This window comes from Misgurnus anguillicaudatus, chromosome 14 (assembly GCF_027580225.2).
Source record: "Misgurnus anguillicaudatus chromosome 14, ASM2758022v2, whole genome shotgun sequence".
Taxonomy (NCBI): Eukaryota; Metazoa; Chordata; class Actinopteri; order Cypriniformes; family Cobitidae; genus Misgurnus; species Misgurnus anguillicaudatus.
In genome coordinates this window covers 14,243,549-14,266,051 of record NC_073350.2, presented here as the reverse complement: position 1 = coordinate 14,266,051, position 22,503 = coordinate 14,243,549, and the positions used below count along the sequence as shown (strand labels likewise).

The 22,503-nt window shown below is 37.9% G+C and overlaps 1 protein-coding gene across 1 annotated transcript in view; it reads left to right on the top strand.

Annotated features, from left to right (window-relative positions):
* dnhd1 (dynein heavy chain domain 1) overlaps window positions 1–22,503 on the top strand; it is a 31,623-nt gene that overhangs the window by 369 nt on the left and 8,751 nt on the right. Inside the window, exons 2-34 of the mRNA XM_073875928.1 lie at window positions 868–1,320; window positions 1,397–1,570; window positions 1,772–1,975; window positions 2,077–2,187; window positions 2,293–2,449; window positions 2,544–2,795; window positions 4,572–4,715; window positions 4,994–5,126; window positions 6,383–6,603; window positions 7,633–7,876; window positions 8,666–8,823; window positions 8,910–9,035; window positions 9,104–9,380; window positions 9,565–9,692; window positions 9,778–9,976; window positions 11,855–11,946; window positions 12,050–12,266; window positions 12,362–12,487; window positions 12,579–12,685; window positions 12,780–15,960; window positions 16,066–16,186; window positions 16,269–16,455; window positions 16,540–16,819; window positions 16,920–18,588; window positions 18,721–18,950; window positions 19,045–19,231; window positions 19,354–19,456; window positions 19,552–19,701; window positions 19,786–19,977; window positions 20,069–20,500; window positions 21,440–21,830; window positions 21,921–22,016; window positions 22,134–22,310. Of these exons, the coding sequence (XP_073732029.1) occupies window positions 935–1,320; window positions 1,397–1,570; window positions 1,772–1,975; window positions 2,077–2,187; window positions 2,293–2,449; window positions 2,544–2,795; window positions 4,572–4,715; window positions 4,994–5,126; window positions 6,383–6,603; window positions 7,633–7,876; window positions 8,666–8,823; window positions 8,910–9,035; window positions 9,104–9,380; window positions 9,565–9,692; window positions 9,778–9,976; window positions 11,855–11,946; window positions 12,050–12,266; window positions 12,362–12,487; window positions 12,579–12,685; window positions 12,780–15,960; window positions 16,066–16,186; window positions 16,269–16,455; window positions 16,540–16,819; window positions 16,920–18,588; window positions 18,721–18,950; window positions 19,045–19,231; window positions 19,354–19,456; window positions 19,552–19,701; window positions 19,786–19,977; window positions 20,069–20,500; window positions 21,440–21,830; window positions 21,921–22,016; window positions 22,134–22,310 (10,852 nt within the window). The 5' untranslated portion in view covers window positions 868–934. The remainder of the gene's footprint in view (window positions 1–867; window positions 1,321–1,396; window positions 1,571–1,771; window positions 1,976–2,076; window positions 2,188–2,292; window positions 2,450–2,543; window positions 2,796–4,571; window positions 4,716–4,993; window positions 5,127–6,382; window positions 6,604–7,632; window positions 7,877–8,665; window positions 8,824–8,909; window positions 9,036–9,103; window positions 9,381–9,564; window positions 9,693–9,777; window positions 9,977–11,854; window positions 11,947–12,049; window positions 12,267–12,361; window positions 12,488–12,578; window positions 12,686–12,779; window positions 15,961–16,065; window positions 16,187–16,268; window positions 16,456–16,539; window positions 16,820–16,919; window positions 18,589–18,720; window positions 18,951–19,044; window positions 19,232–19,353; window positions 19,457–19,551; window positions 19,702–19,785; window positions 19,978–20,068; window positions 20,501–21,439; window positions 21,831–21,920; window positions 22,017–22,133; window positions 22,311–22,503) is intronic.

Genomic DNA, 22,503 nt, shown 5'->3' with positions numbered 1-22,503 from the left:
ACCGTGTTTTTGAACTGGAACTTTACATTTATTGTTACTACAGCTGATTGTTCATACAACAAATCTGTGATATTAATATCGCGTTGCTTGCTCTGTGTAAACTTGGCTGTAAGATTTTAAAAAGCTTTGCTGTTTTGAAAGACTTGCTTTTTTGAATTAATAATGTTTTACAATAGTAACAGTTGTATTTCCTGAAGTGTTTTGGTGAAACTATGGTTACCCTAGGCCAGTAAATTGAAAGCTACCAGCAAGACCAGTATGTTGTGTTTTGGTGCTGGTATGCTGGTAACCACCAGCTAAACCAGCATCAAACCAGCATGGACCAGCATAATTCCCATGCTGGTTTGATGCTGTTTTTTTCAGCAGGGGTGTTGTCCCGGACAGGGATTAGCTTAAACCAGGCCTTGGCCATAGTTTAATTAGGAAATATAACTAGTTTAAACAAACATGGCTTACTAAAGTTAAAACATTACTTGTGTGCATTTTGAAGCAAAACAAAGGGCACTGATGTATTTAAGATATGTCTGTGCAAGTTGTTTACAGTTTGGACAGCTCATACATTTATTTTAGTCTAGGATTAGTCTAATCCCTGTCCGGTAAACCGCCGCATAATCTATATACATGCAAAAAAAACATCTTCATATATGCAAAAACACATCTTTAATGTGCTTTTCTGTTAATCGTATTAATAGAAATAACAACCTTTTGTATTTTAAAGTTTGCTTTGGTGTTGTGGCAATGCAATATTTGGTGGTCAATTTATTGTGACTTCTGCTTATTATTACTGGAAAAGACAGACAATGCTGTTGTATTTTTAAAACAATTACTTTTTCTCAACCGGATAATATGAACATTGTGTCTTTACAGAATATGGAATTTGTGTCTCCTTGCCAAATCATTGGGACGTGAGCTTCGTGATTCACTTGATTCAATCATGTCATCATCCAAGAGAGAAGCTCATGCAAAGGGCTTTTCAAAATCTGCCATCAACCAACGCAAAAGTCGAAACAGAGTCGACTCCTTATCAGATTATAGTTTTGACCCTGTAGCCCCTCGCACTCAATCTCATGAATATCTTACAAGTTTATCCTTGCCACCATTTAGGCAAGAATCATTACCCTTTTACACCAACAGTACCAGGACCCTGTCTCCACCTCAGAATGATCTGTCTGTTGTTAAACTGCCTCAATTAGTATCAAAAGTGGGCATTGAACTGGCGCTTAGAGAGTCACCATGGAATGATGGACCCCGTTTTGTGGCATCAGCTATTAGTGCTGATATACCCATCAAAATACTTAAGTCTTCAGGTGTAACATTCAAGTAAGTAGACACATTCATTATTGCTGTCTTGTTCCTTCAAGTCACTTTTTGTCTCATAGTTGTTTGTTTATTCCAGTGTAGAGCATGAGAAGCCTGCAGTGCCAGATGAAAAGACTACAACCAGGAAAAAATGCAATCTCAAACACAAACCGTTCACTGGAACTGAGTTGTTTGATATACTAACAAAGAAAAAACATCTGGGGGTACATGAGTTTTTCTACCTGAAGGCTACTGAAGGTGGTCCTTACAGGTGACCAGGATTACATAGCGCTTTTTACAATTGCATGTGCAAATGCATGTTTCTGTGTTACCAAACTAGAATCATCAGAATATATATTTTATTCACATTTTTCTTCCTGTGCGTTATTATAGTTTCATGTAAGTATACGATTCCTTTTATTGAAATTGGTTATTTGACTGAAATGCTATAAACTTTATTCTCTTATATCAGACCATATGACTTGCACGTGATCCCTCACAATGCATTGGGCACAGATTACTACACCTTCTCTCCCACAACTGTAGTACATGTGCAAGATGGCTGCAGCGTTGAGTTGTGGACCCTGGCTGGTTGGTATCAGGAATCTCTGTTGTGGGGAGCTGTGAAAGACATCCCGTTTTTCAGAGATTATTTACTGCGCAAGACTTTCAAAAGGTGATTTAGAAATTAAAGTTGTATATACTTTCGTAGTCTTATATACAGTATAATCAAGAAGTTCTGCGTTGTAAAGCTTAATGAACATACATATTTTTCAGGTGGCATAGGAATGTGCATATAGCTACTGTCAAACACAGAACTGACTCCCTTCCTTCTCAGCTGCTGATGGCTGTACCCCAGTTCAGAGACGCCTTGCAACAACTTTCCAGGTATTTGTTGAAAATGCCTTTCACCTCATGACACATTTAAAATAACATTGAAAGGTTTGCTGTTGATAGATGTCTATTTTAAAAGACTCTTTTGAATGTTCTCAGGTCAATTGAGGAGATAAAGCAGGTCAGTTGGCTGCCACAGGATGATTGCAGGACTTACACTCTCATTGATTTCCAAACTGCACTGCTGGAAAGAAAGCAGGCAGCTCAAGATTCTTTGAATAGTTTCTTGCATTGCCATGCCGAAATACTGGATATGGTAAATACATACAGAAAAATAAAGTATGAGAGGTCTATTAACAGTGCATTCATCCATTTTCTTTAGTAACGTGATATGTCATCTGTTCATATAGGCGAAAATGAAAAGTTACAAAGTACACCAAGAACTCCAAATGGAAGTGGAGCACTCAAAGCTTTACCAGAGCGGTCAATCTCTAAACCTTCAGCTTTCCAACCTCAGAAACCTGCAGAAAGAGCTCAGCCGAGCAGAGCAAGCCCTTCAGCAATTGGGTAACCTATCTGCTCTAGCTGACTGCATGATTGTTCAAAACCTTATCACCATATTAAGAGAGGAGGTCAGAAGCTTTCAAAACAATGTTATTAAGGTGAGGATAAAAGGTTTTGTCTCTGAAATGCCAACGAGAATTCGTATATTTTACGAGTTGGCTAATTCGTATTAATTTATACAACCACATTTGTAAGTTTTGGTACGATTTGCCTTGACCCCTGTGACGTTGGGGTTCGGTGCTGGGTTAGGGGTTCGGTTTCGTTGTTGTTGTTTCATGAGAATTGTATGATTTTGCACGATTAACTTCATATGAATTGATACAAAAAAAGAAAACTATGGAAGTGAACAGTGCTTCTGATCAGTTTGGCTACAAACATTCCTCAAAATATCTTCCTTTGTGTTAATCAGAACAAAGACATTTATACAGGTTTGTAAGAACATGAGAATGAGTAAATGATGACAGAATGTTTTTTTTTTAGGTGAACTATCTCCTTAAATAGCAGTATGAGGGCTCTGTTTAAGTTTTAACACTTTCCCAAATTATTTTCCATAGTTGGTTAAGTGCAGCTTTCAAAATTGTCACATCCATAACAGAAAAATGTCACATCTATAATGTTGTTCTTTCCTCATGTTCTTTGAAGAACCGTCCCTTTCCCATTTGTTGGATATTTTTGTGCCTGGTTTGTCCATATTAATTCACAAAATTCCTATATTTTCTTCCAAAAACTTGTAATTTCTTCACATCCTAAGCTAACACATGTATGGGTGATTCTCACGAAAGCTTGCTTTTAAAAATGTCAAGCATGAAAATGTAAAAATTGCTTAAATTTACTTTTTTTCCCACCAGACATTGAAAAACAAAGTCTGGAGTAAATGGGAACATTAATTTAAAAACTTTTACTTATCATTTAACACTTGTAACATAATTTAAAAATTAGTCCTAAAAAATCTCATTACCGCAACAGTCAGAAAACATCACCACTGACATATTTTCAAAATGACATGACAAACCTGAAAGAACATAATTTGGAGATTCTGCACATGCATTTAAAATCAAAGTATTATGCTTCTATTAATTAAATTATCATTTAATTATCATTACCGCAACAGATGCTTATCAAAATGTTGTGTAAGCATTCTGACAAGACAATATTTCAAATTAACTGTAAAAAATTATCTTACCTGGTAGCCATCTTGAAGTAACTGGTCCATGTGCTTGGTCACTCAAAATCAAACTTTATTAAAATTCTGTATGTGTGCTTAAACTGTTCTCAAAAAGTGTTGCAGAGGATGAGAACATCAGGCATGGACACATCATTTTCCTAATTTTTCTTCATTATTATTATACATGAATATTCAGTAAATATTTTTTCTGTCATCTAAAGTAGTCTAGCAAAACATCAATTTATTTTTTTTCTTAATATTTTTGTGTTAATTGGATTAAATTACAACATAACGCATGTTCAAACACAGCCGGACACATTGCGGTAATGAGAATTTCAGCAGAAAATGAGATAAAATTTACAATTATAAATTCTTATGTTGAAATCACACATTGTGCAAGGTAGAACACAGTATTGTGTTAATTCTGATGCTTTTTAATGTTACTATATTACACATTTTAAGGCTAAAATCATTAGTGCCGTGGTGTTTCAATGGTTTCGTGAGAATCACCCGTATACTTCCTTCATCTAAAAGAGAAAACATGCCTGATACTTTTTGAACTCTATCAACAGGGGTTTAGGAAAATATAAATAGATGATTTAATATATTTGTAATAAATACATTCTCTAAGAAAGTATATTTTTATATTTGACTTATAATGTCACATCCGTGGAATGCTGGAATTGTTCATTTTCTTTTTAAAACTCAGAGAGAAAAGGAACAACAGGGTGCTCTCTTCCAGGCAGATATTGTTTTCGGAGCAGATGGTCAGCTTACTGTTTTTCCTCCGTTACACTTGTTCCAGGAGGTTTTGATGGGAGCATTGCTATCACTTCCGGAAACTGTCCTGCTGGTATGTCTCAACAGGTCAAAGAAAACAACATATTAATTGAGGTTTTAATGTGAAATGTACTCCTTTGTTCATTAATCCTTTGCCGTTAACAGACATTTTTATTCTAAATAATTGTAGAATTGTAAATTATGGTAAGTGCCTTCCTAACAGCTTTGTGCTGGCATAGAAAGAAAATGATAGCTTTCATGCTTTTGCATTTTTGTTTTTCTGTTAACAGCTTAGATCCCCAATCATACTATATCTTAGTCTGTATGCTGAAGTAGTTTTTTGATCTACAGGTGTTTGACTCCTATAGTTTGTCATGTGACTCTAAAGTCAGACTACGCAGTGGTTCCGTGCTCATCAGTGATGCTGAAGACTTCACTGCAGGTACCAGCAGAGCATGTACCAGCAGGAATACTGGCACTGCAGGTGACTGAATCTTCATTAAAGCATGTTAATGAAAAATCTCATTTTTTATTCCTGATGGTAATTAAACTCAGAATGAAACCAGTGACGTTAGTGAAAGTAGAAAACGGATTCAAGAAAAATGTCCTTCTGTAACACACATATAATAAAAGAAAGCTTGATCTTTACAAATAAAAAATAATTGTTGTAATTATTGTTTTTATTAGTTACATCAATTTATGACAACACATTGAAATTTGCAATTAAGTAGACCTCTAGGAAGAAAAAAAAATTATGACATGAACACATGCAGCACATACAACATATACCCCCGGTTTCACAGACAAGGCTTAAGGTTGGTCCTATACTAAAGCCCAGGACACACTGTACGATTTTTGGCTGTCCCAGACGAAAGATTGCCATGGTAAAACAATCGTTGTGATTTCTGTGATCGTGGCTTCTAATTGGTGGTCATATGCTGTACAGTGATAGAGGTTCAAAGACAGCCGTTTTCCTGGTTTTGCAACCAAAGATAGCCTACGATAGTGCTGACAGTGAAATTCAGCATGATGTGTTTGCTGCCACGACCTTGTGTTACGGTATTTGTTTACCAATAGTGTATCCTGATGACGTTGCGCTAACGTGTGTCCCAGCCATCACAGCTAAGTGAATTATCAAAATTAAGTCACAACCTCAATTTAAAAAATGGAATCGTTGATGCTGCCACGCCCCCATGTCAAGTCTGATTGGCTTGCCAAGCAAGAAAAAACACGTGTTGAGTGCTGCGAGTCAACCTCCTCTAACTTAGCTAACTACAGCCAGTCAAAAGATAGCATGGATGCAGGAGACACCACATGAGCTGCTCTTTACATGGGAAACAAAAATCGAAAATGTAATCGAATCGAGGATTTGGAGAATCGTGACACCCCTAGTCACAGCTTTCGATTCACTAGGTGTCATCATCATACAGTCTACATGCTTATTGTACCCAAGTTTAAATGCTCCATGTCGCACAGTGTGATAAGGTTATGATCTTATAGGAAGACAAAAATCCTGAAGAGTATCCTGGACTTTAAACACATGTTTGAGCCGTCTCAACTTATTGAATAAGTTCAATTGATTTGTCCCAAGATACACATCAGTAACGTCTTTTTCTGAAGCATGTTTATAAAAGATGCTTAAATTAATTTATAACTAAGGCCTGAGCTTTAGCTAAGCATTGTCTGTGAAACCAGGCCATACTCTAACATGTTAAGATTTACTGTTTTCTGCTTTTAAAGACAAAGGTTGTGAAGTAGAAGGTGCTGGCAGTGTTTTCTCCCAGAAGGAGGGTAAAATGTCACACCAAACCATTGTGCCAGCCAAAATGAAGTCCCTCAGAGTTCTGGCACAAAGAGTGCGAGGCCATTATCAACCTCTACCCCGGAGACAGCTAGAATGGCACTTGAAAACCCATGCTGAAACACAAGAGATCCAGAATGAACAGACCAACATTACACAGGTATTCTAACTTTATTGCAGCTTATAGGACTGTATGTGCATTTAATTTAAACCCACTATCTAAAAATGTTTTTAGTAGCATTAAAGGAATATTCAATTTTCTTAAAAGAAAAATCCAGATAATTTACTCACCACCATGTCATCCAAAATGTTGATGTCTTTCTTTGTTCAGTCGAGAAGAAATTATGTTTTTTGAGGAAAACATTGCAGGATTTTTCTCATGTTAATGGACTTTAATAGACACCAACACTTAACACTTAACTCAACACGTAACAGTTTTTTTCAACGGAGTTTCAAAGGTCTATAAACGATCCCAAACGAGGCATAAGGGTCTTATCTAGCAAAACGATTGTCATTTTTGACAAGAAAAATAAAAAATATGTACTTTTAAACCACAACTTTTAGTCTAGGTCCGGTCCAGCGCGACCTAACGTAAATGCGTAGCGACGTACGGAGGTCACGTGTTACATATATGAAACGCACATTTGCGGACCATTTTAAACAATAAACTGACACAAAGACATTAATTAGTATCAGTTGACATACAACAACGTCGGAACGGTCCTCTTTCATCCACTTGTAAACACTGGGCCGGAGTTTCGCGTTCGTCCTCTGTGACCTCTTGACGTCATGAAGTAGTGCGTGTGGTCACGCTGGCGTATCACGACCGGATCTAGACGAGAAGTTGTGGTTTAAAAGTGGATATTTTTTATTTTTCTTGTCAAAAAAAATGACAATCGTTTCGCTACATAAGACCCTTATGCCTCGTTTGGGATCGTTTATAGACCTTTGAAACAAACTGAGTTAAGTATTAAATGTTGGGCTCTATTGAAGTCCATTAAAATGAGAAAAATCCTGCAATGTTTTCCTCAAAAAACATAATTTCTTCTCGATTGAACAAAGAAAGACATCAACATTTTAGATGACATGGTGATGAGTAAATTATCTGGATTTTTCTTTTAAGAAAATGGAATATTCCTTTAATATTGTACAGAACTGACATCACATTTTAATTTATTCTCTTGTGCAGGGAGCCATTACAGAGGTGTACCACCTGTGTGAGGGCCATTCTTGGTTGACAGATGTACATTTGTTCACCAACCAGTGGGGTTCAGCCTGTCTGGAGGCCTTGCGAGGATGTTCCTCAGTGAAATATGAGGAGCTCATTGAGAATCTTCATTTTTGGATGGATAAAGTTCAAAGCATGCCTCCATTCTTTACTACATCAAATAAGTTGTTCACTGTTAAGATTGCCAACATCAAGGAGGACATTGGTATGTTTAAAAGTGTATAATATATAAAATATAATTAAAGAATATTGTAAAATATTCATATACACTGACCAAAAAACTTTTGTTAAACTCAAAGATCTAAGACTTTTTCTATGTACACAAAAGGCCTGTTTTTCTCAAATATTGGGTAACACTTTATTATAATGTTCATTAATTAACATTAGTTAACTACATTAGTTAACATGAACTAATGATGAACTGCACTTGTGCAGCATTTATTAATCTTTATTAATGTTAATTTCAACAATTACTAATACTTTATTAAAATTTGGTTAACGTTAGTTAATGCACCGTGAACTAACATGAACAAACAATGAACAGCTTTATTTCTATTAACTAACATTGAACAAAGATGAATAAATACTGTAACAAATGTATTGCTCATGGTTTGTTCATGTTAGTTAATACATTAACTAATGTTAAATCATGAACATTATAATAAAGTGTTACCAAATATTGTTCACAAATCTGTTCACAAAAAGTGAGCACTTCTCCTTTGCCCAGACAATCTATCCACCTCATACATGTGGCATATCAAGATGTTGATTAAACAGCATGATTATTGCACAGGTGTGCCTTAGGCTGGCCACAATAAAAGGCCACTCTAAAATGTGCATTTTTTATGCACAAAAGCATTGCTTTATAATTTTGTTCAGTGTGTATACAAAAATTAGAAAAAGTGGAAATCAAAATGTATGTTATAACAACAAAATTGTGTTATTACAAAACAATTATCTTTTTGGCATTTGCAGTCCGATTTTGTGTTTGCAGGTACCCTGTTGGGCACCATTGATGAGGATGTGCAAAAGCTACTGTGTGAAGACTTTCAGTCTCGCTCTGAGAACTTAGCTTCCGAGCTGAGAAGAGCTGTGGAAATCATGAAGTTCAAGACGAATACCTTTGAGAGTTTCACAGTTTTTTCAAACATGGTATTGATTTTGATATCAATAAAGCTTCGTCAGTCTTGGTCTGTTAATCTGAACTGTAGAAAATTCATCAACATAATTACATGCAGGTAAAACACAGTGCAAAAATGTCAGATGATTTCAAGCAGAGGCTGGAAGACCTTCACTCTCTACAAGAGACTGTGCAAAGGAACTATACACACATGACTCCAGATGGGATTTTCTTAATGAAGCAGGTACATGTGCAAATATGGTCAGTGAATTGAATTGCAAACTGAGTCTCAAAATCTAACTGTTTTTGCAGATTACTGACTTGTGGGATCAGTTTGGTCTGCTTCTGAAACCAGCTGCAGACATTGTTTCTCAGGAGCTTCCTTGTATGGTTAATACATTGGACAGCAATTTTTCATCATTAGTGAACAAATTAGAAAACCTGTTTCGGAGAGCCTCATCTGAACCCTATCTTGACCCCGACCAAAATGCCAAGGAAATGCTTATCCAGCTCAATGCCTTGTGCAGCCAATTCCATGTGATTGCTGAACAGCTGAATAATTTGAGCAGAGCCAGTGAAAGCCTTAGAGGTAAGACTGATCACAAAACATTTCAAACCTGTTTACTTGTTTTAACACTGTCAGTGTGTGATTTTAATGTCGCTGTCCTTTGTTGCCATCTGCCTCAGTTTCTGCTAAGGCAAAGATGAAACTGTAATAGTCTTTTAGAATTGATCTATTTCAATAGCTCCAGTGGTTTTATTTCTTCTTTTAGGACACCTGCTTGATCTTACTTTTGTGACTGAAGCCCAGAAGAAAATTGAAGCAAGAAAAGCTCTCTGGGAGCTGATGAGTGTTTCCTCCACACAAATCCAGGAGTGGAAGCGTCTAAAGTTCAGCAAGGCATGTAACTATCAGAAGCTCATGTGGAGAAGAGATGTTCTAACAATCTACATTAATTTATTTTTGTGCATTTATACTCTTGTAGTTTGTGGTAGCTAAAGCTCAAGACAAGATTAATGAATGGCTACAACAGGCAGACATATTAGCAAGAGATATTTCCTCCCATGATGCTGTGCTACAGAAAACCCTACAGATCTTGCAGGGGTTTAACCAGCTGATTCCTATATTGAGTAAACTAAGAAGTCCCACACTGAGTAACAAGCACTGGAAAAGCATCTCAAAGGGTAAGATTCTGTCACATATAAGTGACAGATTAGCATTTTAGTAGAATAGTTGGCTTCCCTTTAGCTTAGGGAAGTGGCGCCACTTGGCGGCCATATTTGCTGTGCTTCTGGGCAGTTATATCAGTCATGCAAGACTAAAGTCCTATCTGCTTGAATGGGAAAGGCAGATATTTCTAAACTTGCATGCTAAAATCACAATTAAACAACATGTTTTCGACCAACAATATAACTTGACACAAACTGTAAAGGCATAGTACATCCAAAAATTAAAATTACTTCATGATTTATTCACCCTCAAGCAATCTTTGATGTATATGATTATATTTTTACACAATCGGCGTTATTAAAAAATGTCCTGGCTGTTCTGAGCTTTATAATGGTAGTAAATGTTTGTTTCTAATTTGAACAATTAAACAATTGTGAAAGCACTGTATAAATAAATTAAAATTGAATTGAATTTAATGGTGCTTCTGATTTGAAGCCAAAAAGGTCCATCCTTCACAGAAGCCATCCAAACACCTCCAGGGGGCTAACAAAGACCTTCTAAGCTAACACCAGACCAGTCTCATAGAGAATGAGACATGGTCTGGGAACCATATGCTCATTTTCTCGTATTTGAGGCGTGATTTACGAATGCCCAGAGCCATTTATTGGGCACTACAAATGTCTATCAAATGCGTCTGTACGTAGCTCATAGCCAATCGTTTCAATTATACCCGAAGACGTATGTAATGGGACATCAATTCAAACGTAAACTATTTTTATAGGTACGTGTGCACACAGCTGAAAGTTATGCAACTAAACCGGTAGCTGTATATTGATATTGAAAAGCAACACAATTTAGTGGCACTATGACAACCACAGTACAGGCATAATGACAATATGATATTAATAAATACCACTTACCATTTTTAAGTTAATTGTACTTCGTCGACGACGATACGTAGCAGGTTGGTCCTATAAAACTCCGTGGCTATCATGTCTTGCCATATCCAAACATCCTTCTTGTATATAAAATTGTTTAACGCCAAAAGTTGCCCTTTTTTAAAATAAACTTGCTACTTGCTACTTAAACTTGCTACTTGTGTTCAAAACTACTTAAAAACACAATCTAAGGCTGCATTGAAAAGTAACTTCGCGTCTGCTGTGTTGGATAAACAAAACTGCTTCGGTGTGTCGCATAGACGTTGTCATTGTCCTGCTGCCCCCTCCCCGTTCTGTGATTGTTTTTTTCTATTTCAGGGGCAAAAAAGGTCCGTAGTTTCCATGCTAGACTTGCAGCGTGAATAAATTTGCGCGCAAGGCAGCATGGGGAAACTCAGGCTACCTTCTGAGGGCAATCGATGTGATTTTGTAAGAAAAATATCAATACTTAAAAGTTTCCGAAATAAAATGTATAAGTTTCAGTATTGACGCACGTTGACGAGAGTGCGTTTTCAGCGCATGACGTAGGATGTAGACATAGTGGCGTAGTTTTAGATTTTCTATTTCCTGTTTGGTTTTGCTTTCTGTGCTTCCACGTTCACCTCTACGGCACTGTCTTGTAGGCTATATCCCACGTCATACCCTGAAAACGTGAATGTGCATCGGTCATAACAACTATCCCTTTAAACTCAACCATTTTCAAAGTTGCTTTGGCTACTGCGCCTGCACACAGGTTGGTAAGCACCTCATGAGACTCTGTGCAGAGCCTCTCCACTAGAAAATCATCAGTCTTTATTGATTGGTTCTTTTAATTGGATTTCGGGTCTTCTGTCACCAGAGTGGCCATATTGAGTGTTGCATTCTCCCCATTCACCGTAGAAGCAGTGCTCATCTGTTATCTTTGTAAGTACCTCAATCTGGTATAATCCACCATCAGTATAATTGTTTCTTTAGAAATCGGTCTTCTGTATGATCCAGAAGGGAAATTTACACTGGCAGAACTCATGTCCAAAGAGCTACTGCAAAAGCAAAACAGAATCAACAAGGTTTAGTAGCACTTTTTCATTGTTTATTAAACTTTTCATGCGAATGCATAAAATCTTTTTGGATCACTGTAAGTTATTGGTTTGGATATGCATTGGCTTTCAGATCTGTTTGGAAGCCAAAGCCGATGCAGATATGGACCATATATTTCAAACACTTAAAACGCATTGGGAAGGAGCAGTATTCCATCATTCCAGGTTCGTTGTTTCTGTGCAGCAACAGCTGGAAGATGCAAAAGAGAAAAGTACTTCCTATTCATCTGAATCACCTCTCAGAGCATCAAAGCATCACGTTAGAGATGGTGGAACCTTCACTATTGTTGGTAAGGTTTGTACATTGCCAACTATGCAGCTGATGTCACCATTGATACAGAAGGTCTTTTACAATCAGTTTTGTTATTCTAATATTTTTGATCAGGTTTAGAGACTCTTTTGGGTCAGACTAAGGAAAGCATTCTGAGCCTTTCTGACATACTGCGATCTCTACATATTGCTGACTTTAAGCAAGAGGTTGAATGCTGGCTGCAGCTTTTACAGAGGCTGGGTATATTCATGTGCTCATAGCTTTAGAATACAATATACATTATGTGATATCCGTATGACGATTTAAATGTTTTTTTTTTCTATAACTACAGAGAAATTGTTGGATCTTTTTGAGAGATATCAGAACAAATGGACCTTTTTAAGCAAAACGATTAAACAAACATCTGCAAGAAAAGAACCAAATGAGCTGATCGATTTGGTATGGTATCTTTTGCCCTTCAACAATCTGCTGTTTACTGCAGTTTAAATAATGCAATTTTATGCAACTAATTTGTCTTATTTTTCTATTGTAGCAAGAGATGTTTCACCCATTGGATAAGATGTTTCGGGAAATCATCAGGATCACCGTTAATGACCCTCATGTGTTAAGCTTTGTTCATCTGAAGTTGACGACAGAGGCCAGTCAAGGTCTTCAAGAGCAAAGTCTATATACTGTCTTAATGAATGGGCTCAGAGCATTGGAGGAGATTTCCAGTCAGTTATTTTTTGTCTTAGAATCAGCACGAAGCCAGTTCCCCAGACTTTACTTTCTAAGTGATGAAGAGGTGATGAAACTTCTCTCCTTGCCGCTCCCAACACCTTCTTCCCTTTTACCACTGGTACAGAAATGCTTCAAGGGAGTTAGGTGGCTTGATGTTCATTGTGAAAGCGATGCACACCATGAACATGACTTGACAGATCTAAGTTCTGAGATGATGTGTGTGTGTGGAATATATGGAGACTTTAGGGAACATGTTTCCTTTCTTTGTCCTCTTGAGCCAAATCTTAACCCTGTGGCTTGGCTTTGTCTCTTTGAGGAGAAGTTACATGCAACAATGAAGCAGACAATTCTGAAATGTATAGATGTCCAGCAGTGTTCAGCGCTAGAAGAACATGAAGACTCCGCAGCCTTGATTGAGAATAATAAGAGGAACAGTTCAGAAGTAGTTCATGAATCTTATTCACTCTTGCAACTGATATCTCTGTACCCCCTGCAATGCCTTTTGGTGGTGGAAGAGGTTTTGTGGTGTACTGTGGTCCAGAAATTATTCCAAAGTCCAACTGCTGCCATGTCGGCAGCAATCAAGTCCCGAAATACAGCAAAACTGCACTATTTGTGTCAACAATTAAAAGTTCACCTTGCAAATTCAAATGTAGAATCTTTAGCATCCCAGCATGTCATAAAAGCGTTGCGTGCTTTTGTCATGCTCACCATGAAGCATTCCCAGCAAACTGATGGGCTTGTTAAAGTAAAAGCAGACTTGGATTCTTCTTTTGAATGGCACAAGCTTATGAAATATTACCTTAGCCCAAGTGATTATGTAGCTCAATGTGAGGAAGGTTCGGCCTGTATAAACCACTCAGTGTATGTTGACATTTTGTGCACACAATTTCCATATGGCTATGAATACATAGGACCTGAGAACTGGATGATGGTAACAACACCTTCAACTGAAAAAGCTTATATGGGCATAATCCTTGCTCTGTCAAGCTATAAGTGTGCTTTCATCAGTGGACCCCACATGTCAGGCAAGAAACACATTTCATTGCAGTTAGGATATGCATTGGGACGGCAAGTGGTCAGCATGAAGTGTTACCCAACTATGGATTCCTCAATTGTTTCCCAAATGCTTCTAGGTGCGCTTCAAACAGGAGCTTGGCTTGTGCTTGATTCTGTTGATTCAATGGAACAAGGGACATTGTCTGAGTTGGGACAACATTTGGCAGATATAAATCAACATTTATCTGAAGTTCAAAAACTCACACAACAGGAAAGACATGTGCCACAATGTGATATTTTATCAAATCTGCCATCCTCATCATTGATCAAAAAGCATAGCAATTCAATGAATGAGGCTGAATGTCACATTGCTGGGAAAAACATTTTGGCCAAGCTGAGTTATGGATGCATCACAATTGCATCAAATGGGAGCTCAACTGAGATACCAGAAAACCTAAGAGTTGCAATCAGGCCTGTCTCATTGATAGAGCCACATTACAAAATGATTGCAGAAGTGATTTTGATTTCTTTAGGATTCTCAAAAGCAGATAACGTAAGCCGCCGTCTAGTCTCTCTCTTTAGTCTAGCTAAGGATTCACAATGCCTTCCCGACTTTCTGAGTGGTCATCAGACCTCTTGGCTTGTCCTTCTCAAAAATGCGCTTGCTGCATCTGGAACACATCTGGATCTTGATTGTCAATTAAGAGAAACTGGTAAGAACACCATCTCCAGACAAATCAGCAACGGTTCTGTTGATACGACACTAGATCCACTTGCAACAATACCAGAGAAGGTCAAAGACAATTATTCATTAAACTTTAAGTCCATGTCTAATGCAATTATAAATAAGGAGTTAGAGGAACATGCATTAATCAAAGGAATTCTTTCAGTCATGCAATATACTGTCTCTGATCCAAAGAGAGCGTTACAGTTCAATACAATATTCGAGGAAATATTTCCAAAAGCAAAGTGCTTTACAGGTCTACAACAGATGAGAACAGATGAGAAAGAGCAAAACATTCTTGGAAATGCAGTGAAAGATGAGTTCCAACAAAGAGGATTTCATGCAGATGCACAAATGCTTCACAATGTTTTGATCCTGTATCAAGCTCTGAAGCTCTCCAATGTTGTACTGCTTGTTGGACAAGCAGGTAGTGGTAAAACAACTTTGTATCAAGTTCTTGCAAATGCACTTCAAAAACTTTCAAGGGCTGTGGAGGTTGAATCTCATGATTCTGAAGATTTTACGGACATCAAACATCGTTCCTCTATGCCATGTTGGACATCTGTTAGCACAGAAATCTTATTCCCACACACCTTGTCCCACAATGAGTTTTTCGGCGGTTTCTGTGAGGAAAACAACACCTGGTTTGATGGAGCTTTCTGTAAAGCATTAAGACACATAGAAGAGCCATTGGTCATTCCTCCCTTCAAAAGCAAAAAGAAGAACATCCAAAATCAAAGCATGAAATGGATTGTGCTGGATGGTGAACCACTGGGCAAGCTTGCTTGGTTAGACTCTTTGAGTACTCTTTGTAATCTTGACAATCCCTATGTTCGACTTTCATCAGGAGAGAAAATTGAACCATCAAGAGGAAGGGTGAAAATACTTTCTGAGATGACTGACATTGGTGATTCAAATCCATCTGTATTGACACAGTGCAATCTAGTATATGTTTCTGGAGAGAATCTGTGGAAGGCGGTGTGGGAGAGTGAGATGGATGTGCTCTCTATCAAACATAATGTGGACCAGATAACCCTGAATATGTGGAGACACCTGGCTAAAAACCTTTTCACAGACACTGTCATGTTTCTCAAAAACAAGAGACAATCTTCAGTAATGGCCAGTGTTGATAATGAAGAAAATCCATCATCTTGGATTGCAGATGGTTTGCAGGAAGTAATGTCATTTTTTAGAATTCTTAATGCCCTTTTGGACCATTTTGGAAAGGGAGGAGGCTTAAGTTGTCCTTCAAGTGAAACTGAAACAACAGGTAGAATTTCACTTTATTTATACAAATGACTATTTGCAATTTCTTTACATATAGAAGTATTCTTATTATAACTTCTACACTGTAAAATAAATATCTCTTTACAAGATAATGCAGTACTCAAACCACACTGCTCTGTTTCCATGATTCCTATTCTATGGTGTTTGCCTTCAAGAAACATTTTTTGTGTGTATTACATTTGGGGATTTGGAGGGCATTTGCACCCTAGGTATGTGTGCGATACATATGAATAGATGTTTTCTTAGATATAGCTATTATATTGGAGATTATATCTTATGTTCTCATTATAGACACTGGTCGCAGTTTGATCTTTTTGCACGAGATGTCCTACACAGGAGCGACTGCAAAGTTGAGACTCCACCTGATGGCACAGTATTTGATCATTTCTTTGAATTCAATGAAGAAATGGGTGACACAACCAATTTTTTTAACTACACCAAGCAAAAGAGTCCACTGCTGTTCCGAACTGTATCTCAGGTTTGCATATTGCCATTCTCATACAGTATTTGTTACCATCAAAGTTTGTAGGAATCACTTTTTGGTCTTGTTGTCCTGACATAGTATGAAAAACATGCTTATCTTCTGGACATGCTGTTGGATGCTCATCAACCAGCACTTCTTGTGGGAGAATCTGGCTCTGGCAAAACACTGCTATGCAAGTCTTTAATATCACAGGCAAGATCACATGTGCATTTACCAGCTGGTCCAGGTCTTCGGTCTTTTGACTTTCACAAGGCATTCGAGAAAGTGAGATACCGTGAGACTCAACTGAGCAACATGGGTTTCTTAAAGCGGCCAAACTTTCTTCTGTTCATCGATGACCTTCATGAAGCAGAATTTGGTGAGTTGGTAAAAAAGGTAGTTTCATGAGTATATTCAGTTTATGTTCTATGCAATATTGATTTTTATTGCTCTCCCTTTTCTCTATTTGCCTTTCGTAGATGCATGTGCAAAAACATCAATGACCCTCGAGATGTTGCGTCAGAGTATTTCAAGGGGTGAAGTGTTGAGCACCGATGGCACCCACTTTAAGTTCTTCCAATCAAAAGCCATTGATTATCTAGGCACTTGCAGTGCTCCTCATGTAGGGAACAACATTCACATTTCCCCACGACTCCTTCGACTGTTCACCATCTTGGCTCTCCCAAGCATGACTTTGGAAGTCTTGTTTTCTATGCATTCCTCGAAATTGCAATCATGGCTGAAAGCAACACAACCCTTGCAAAGTATTGCAGACCTGGCAAATAGCATCATTACATCAACTCTTGACGTGTACCTTGCTGTTCGTGAACATTTTGCTACTTCTGCGCACTGTCTAAGCACTATGTATTCTTTGCATGATATTTCTAAAGTATTTCAAGGGATGTACCTCTGGAGGCCAAGGCTTGATGCCCAAAAGCATCTTCAGAGTAGTCAGGGTGTTAAAATATTCTCTTCAACTGAGAAAACTATATTTCTTCCAGCTGTTTTTGGTCCTGTAACGCATGAACTCAATATTACTCGCCTGTGGATGCATGAATGTTTACGTACCTTCGGGGATCGCCTAGCTTCAAGTGAGGCATGCCAAGAACTTATTTCAGTTATAGCCAAGGTTTCTGAGAAGAATTATGGAACTAGGATGTGTCTTGTATATCAAACATCCCTGGTAGATATTTCCAACCCTGTGGATCGATCATCTGCTATAAGCACATGTAATCTAAATGAACAAGTGCTTTCAACCACAATCCAGCTACGAGAGAATCACATGCTTGGAATGGAAGAAGTCCACTCAAAACAGACAGAGCAGGTTTTAGAGAGAAGCTCTAGCTTATGTAGCTTAGGAGAAGATGAGGATGCATTGTTACATAAAGAGAACAAATTAAAGGAAAATGAAAGTGTTAAAAGTGAACCAGCAACATTAGAGGGTAAATCTGAATCTCCAACTGAATCCTTTGCTTTGTTCACTCAACATGTTCCTCCAACAACTTATGAAAAGGTCTCCCCAAAAATGATCCATCAGTTTCTGCAAGAACTTGCTTTATCCATCCAGAATGTTGTCTTCTCTCCAGAATTTTGTGAACCACTAAAAAACATACTTTATGATTTTAAACGCAACTCTGTGTATCAAGAAAGAGACCCCGAAGTATTGGTAGATCAGCTGATTTGTGCTCTCAAAAGCAGAGAAGACAAGTCTGCTAACAGTATTCCCAGATGGGCTGTGAATCATCAGAATGTTTATCAGCTTGTACATATCCTCCGAGCTTTTCTCATTCCTGGTGGACACGGAGCTCTGCTAGGAGCAACCAGAAAAACAGGCAGGAAGTCCATGGTACGCCTAGCAGCCACTCTGTTGGGATACCGACTAATCGAGCTTCATCCTAGAAATGAGGCCAAGTTGAAGGAAATATTGAAAGACATTGGGAGTCGAATCGGGGTGGGTGGTAGACATTTGGCTGTATTGGTTCATGAGGATACCAGCCAGGCTGTTAAGGATGAACTGCTGTTAATGATGGCGAATGGAACTGTCCCTGGACTTTACTCCGATCAGGACCTAAAGAAATTGATTCTGAAGATGAAAATGCAGATGAAGAAAACACACTGCCAGTTGACGGATGATCAGCTGGTTGAAATGTAGGGTATATTCCATTTAATTTTATATAACTTGTATGCTTTGTATCTGATTGTGTTTGCATTTTGTACTTGATATGTTGTTAAAACATAATCTATGTAGTATGTATATTTTATACTGTTTTTTATGTGCAGGTATTTCAAAACCATCCAGAGCAATATGCATGTGTTCCAGCTTTATCCTCTCCTTCTGGACGACAAAGCAAAACAACCTGAAAAATTTTCAGTTATGGAAAGGCATATCACTAAGGCTTTGAGTCTTTGTTGTTGTGTAGATGTGTACCAACCTTGGACATCAAAGGCTTTAGCTGAAAGTGCCTTGTATCATTTAAAGGACAGTGATCAAGCTGAGACAAACAGTACAGGCAAGTCTGTTGAATATAAATCTAATTGTAATTTAAGAATTTGATAAATAAATATATTGTTTTGTAATCTGTTTTTTGCTTGTGCACTTTTTAGTTGCCAAGGATAACTTAGTGGCTAGTATTTCTCAGGCGATGGCAGAAATACATCTGTCAGCTACAAAATATGCTGTCACACAACTTAATTTTCAACCGTTTAGTCCCCGGTCCTTTAAGGAGCTGATGGTTCAGTTTGACTCTCTTCTACGGCACCTTTCTGAGCACAACAGCATTCTGGATAACCGGTGAGGATTACTAGTACTGTAAACGCCTCTGTAAACAAGGTCAAACACTTCAATTAGTATGTACCATCAAAATTGTCCTCACATTTGACATCTATTATGTTCAATACTCTATCACGTTTTAGGTTGGCAAAGGTTTTAGCAAGTGTTAAGGGCATGACCGACACAACAATAAGGCACTCTGAGGAAGTTCTGAGTTTAAGAGCCAGATGTGAAGAAAAACAGAAGGTACTTTTCAGCGACAGTGATGATATGCTGGACATTTTATTAGGATGATGTCATTTTCCTTACCATCATATGTATTTATGTATCATGTATTGTAGTGTCTGAAGCAGCTTCAAGTCTCTTTGGACACGTCCCACAAAATCTGGGATCAAACCCGTCTGCAAAATTTACTTGAAGAGAAGCGCCTTTCCGAGCTGGAGAATCGGTCACATCAAGTTCAACAGCAAGTTCAAGATACTTTTAAACAGGTCACACCCCATCTCATCAAGATGCATATGCATGTGATTCTGTACATAACATTACTATAATGGGATATATTTTGACTGTCCCAGGTGAGCCCGCTGTTCCAGGCAGCAGTGGAGGCACTGCAGGCCTTGAGCCAGTCTGACTTGGACGAGGTACGTCATTACAGGATACCACCTGATGGAGTTGTCGCGGTCATAGATGTCATATGCATGTTACTCAATCATCCATGTGGCTGGGAAAATAGCAAACAGCTTTTAATGCAGCCTAATTTCTTGGAGGTAACCTTCTAAACCATATGAAAGGTTTCACTAACAAGATATGGTTTAAATAATGTTCTTAATATTTTCTACTTGTACTGTACTTCACCAGAAACTGGAATTTTTTGACTGCTCCACATTAAGTGATGAGATGATTAAAACATTGGGGCAAATCATGCAGGCACCAAGCTTTCAACCGAGTTTTGTGCGAGATGTAAGTCGGGCTTGTGAGTCCTTATGTCGCTGGCTGGGAGCTATATACCAGTATGCTTGTGTACAGCAACGCATGGCCCCAATGAAGGCTCAAAAGTGTCATTTAGATGAACTCATGACTGAAACTCGAGCAAGATTGAGCGTTGCCAGGATGCAAAAAGTGTCAGCAGGTGAAAATCTACAAGAATTGGAGAAACAGCAAGAGGTTAACAGACAAGACATGGAGTTGCTGAAGCTTCAGCTTAGTACAGCAGAAGAAGATGAGAGGAAGTCATCTGCTGCTCTAAGGCCGGTGGAGCGTTACATTGAAGATTGGTATTTAGCAGAAAAGGTAGACCAGTGAAATAGCTTGAATAACAATTTTCCATGTATTGATGGAAGTTTGGTAATCTAATTATAAGATTTAGACATTGAAAGTTTGATTTCAGTCAGTATTTTATCTAAATTTTAATCTTGACATGACCTTACTCAGTCAATATTAAAAGGACACTCCACTTTTTTTTGAAAATATACTCATTTTCCAGCTCCCTTAGAGTTAAACATTTGATTTTTCGCCGCAATGATATTACGCAACAGCCGAAAATAGTCCCCTTAGTAACTTTCAATAGCAAGGGACTATTTTTGGACGCTGCGTAATATCATTGCGCCTCCTGCAGTCATGTTAAGGCAGCAAAGTTCTTGATTATTACGCCAAAATGAGAATATAGTTCCTAGTCATATCTGCCTAGAAAATCGCAAATTTAAAATTTTCTGTCGGCCTTAGTTCATGATGTAACTACAAAAGAGTCAAGTCTTAAATAGGAAAAATATCAAAACTCTTTGGTTATTTTTTAGCACGATGCTAATGGTCTAATCAGATTCAATAGATTATGCTAAACTATGCTAAAAGTGGTACCGCCAGACCCAGAGATCGGCTAAATGGATTCCAAAACGGTAAAAATCAAATGTTTAATGCTAGGGGAGCTGGAAAATGAGCATATTTAAAAAAAAGTGGAGTGTCCCTTTAAAGATATCAAAGTTTTTTATTTCACAGAATGTATTTTACTTTATGTAGGATGATTTTAAGTCCAAACTGTAAATAAAAATATTACTGTAGCTGGGATTTCAAAGACTGGGCCACAACGTATATACAAAACAAAAATCTAATTAGTAGACATAAACAAAAGGTCTAATTTGTAGACATAAACAAATAGTCTAATTTGTTTTTAAATAATTTGAAACAAAGCAATGTACAGTATATGTGTAAATAATATGAAACCATTTCTTACAGGAAGCAAAATTGTACCGTTACAACACTCCAGGTGATGCCCTGATTTTGGCAGCTACTATAACATACTTGGGTCCATTTAGGCCTGATGTTCGACAGGAACTGTTGCAGAAGTGGCACAAACTTTGTCTCACTGGTGTCACAGACGTGAACCCAGAGGGCTCAAATACACATTTACACTCCGACTCTATGCCCATTCCTGTGAGTAAGACATTTCAAATGGCCTTGAATCGGGTGCTTGGGTTAGATCTGTGCCTCATTCGTGGAGATTGTGCTGATTTCGTCCGGAGTGTCGTACTGTGGGGACACAGAGCTCATTGGGTTCAGCGCTGGCCTTTATTGGCCGATGTGCATCAACATGAGGAACTCAACTCTCAGACATTGTTTCCTGCAGGTAAGTATTACACTCTTATGTCTTCCTGTACAGCTCAGAAAATATCTTCAGTCATAGTGAAAATTCACTTTATCTTTAAATCACTTGTAGGAGGAAGTGAAAAAAACCATGAGGATAAATTTGGAATTATAGTTTCTGCTGATGATCCAGAGTTACTTGATAAACTCAATCACGGAGCAGACGAAGGTCAGACGTCTACACAATGTTCTTCCCTGACCTTGATGTTATTTCATCTTGAGTTTCATCATTTTTAAATCTACACTGTGGATGATTTAAACTCATCTTGGCTGTTATTCACTGCAGGTCTGAGTGTATTGGTGACACATATTGAGCGAGCAGCGGCAAACATAAAAATTCTTCAGCCGTTTCTTCAAACACCAGCTTCTGTTTTTTCCGGTCAGAGCCACTCAGTCAAAGCCGTTCATCCTGACTTTCGTCTCTTTATGAGCACTTGCCTGCCAGTTCCAGCTGTAATAAATGGTGAGACTATTTAGAAATTGAATACATTCCCAGCAAGCAATATAGCGGTCATTTCACCATCTGATGTAGGGTAAGAACCAATATAGTATGAGTTACTATGAGTAAACCAATTCTAGCTAAAATAAACTTGAATTTGTTACATGCCAAAATAACTTGCGAGATGTATGATTTTCTATCACGTCCATCATTTTTT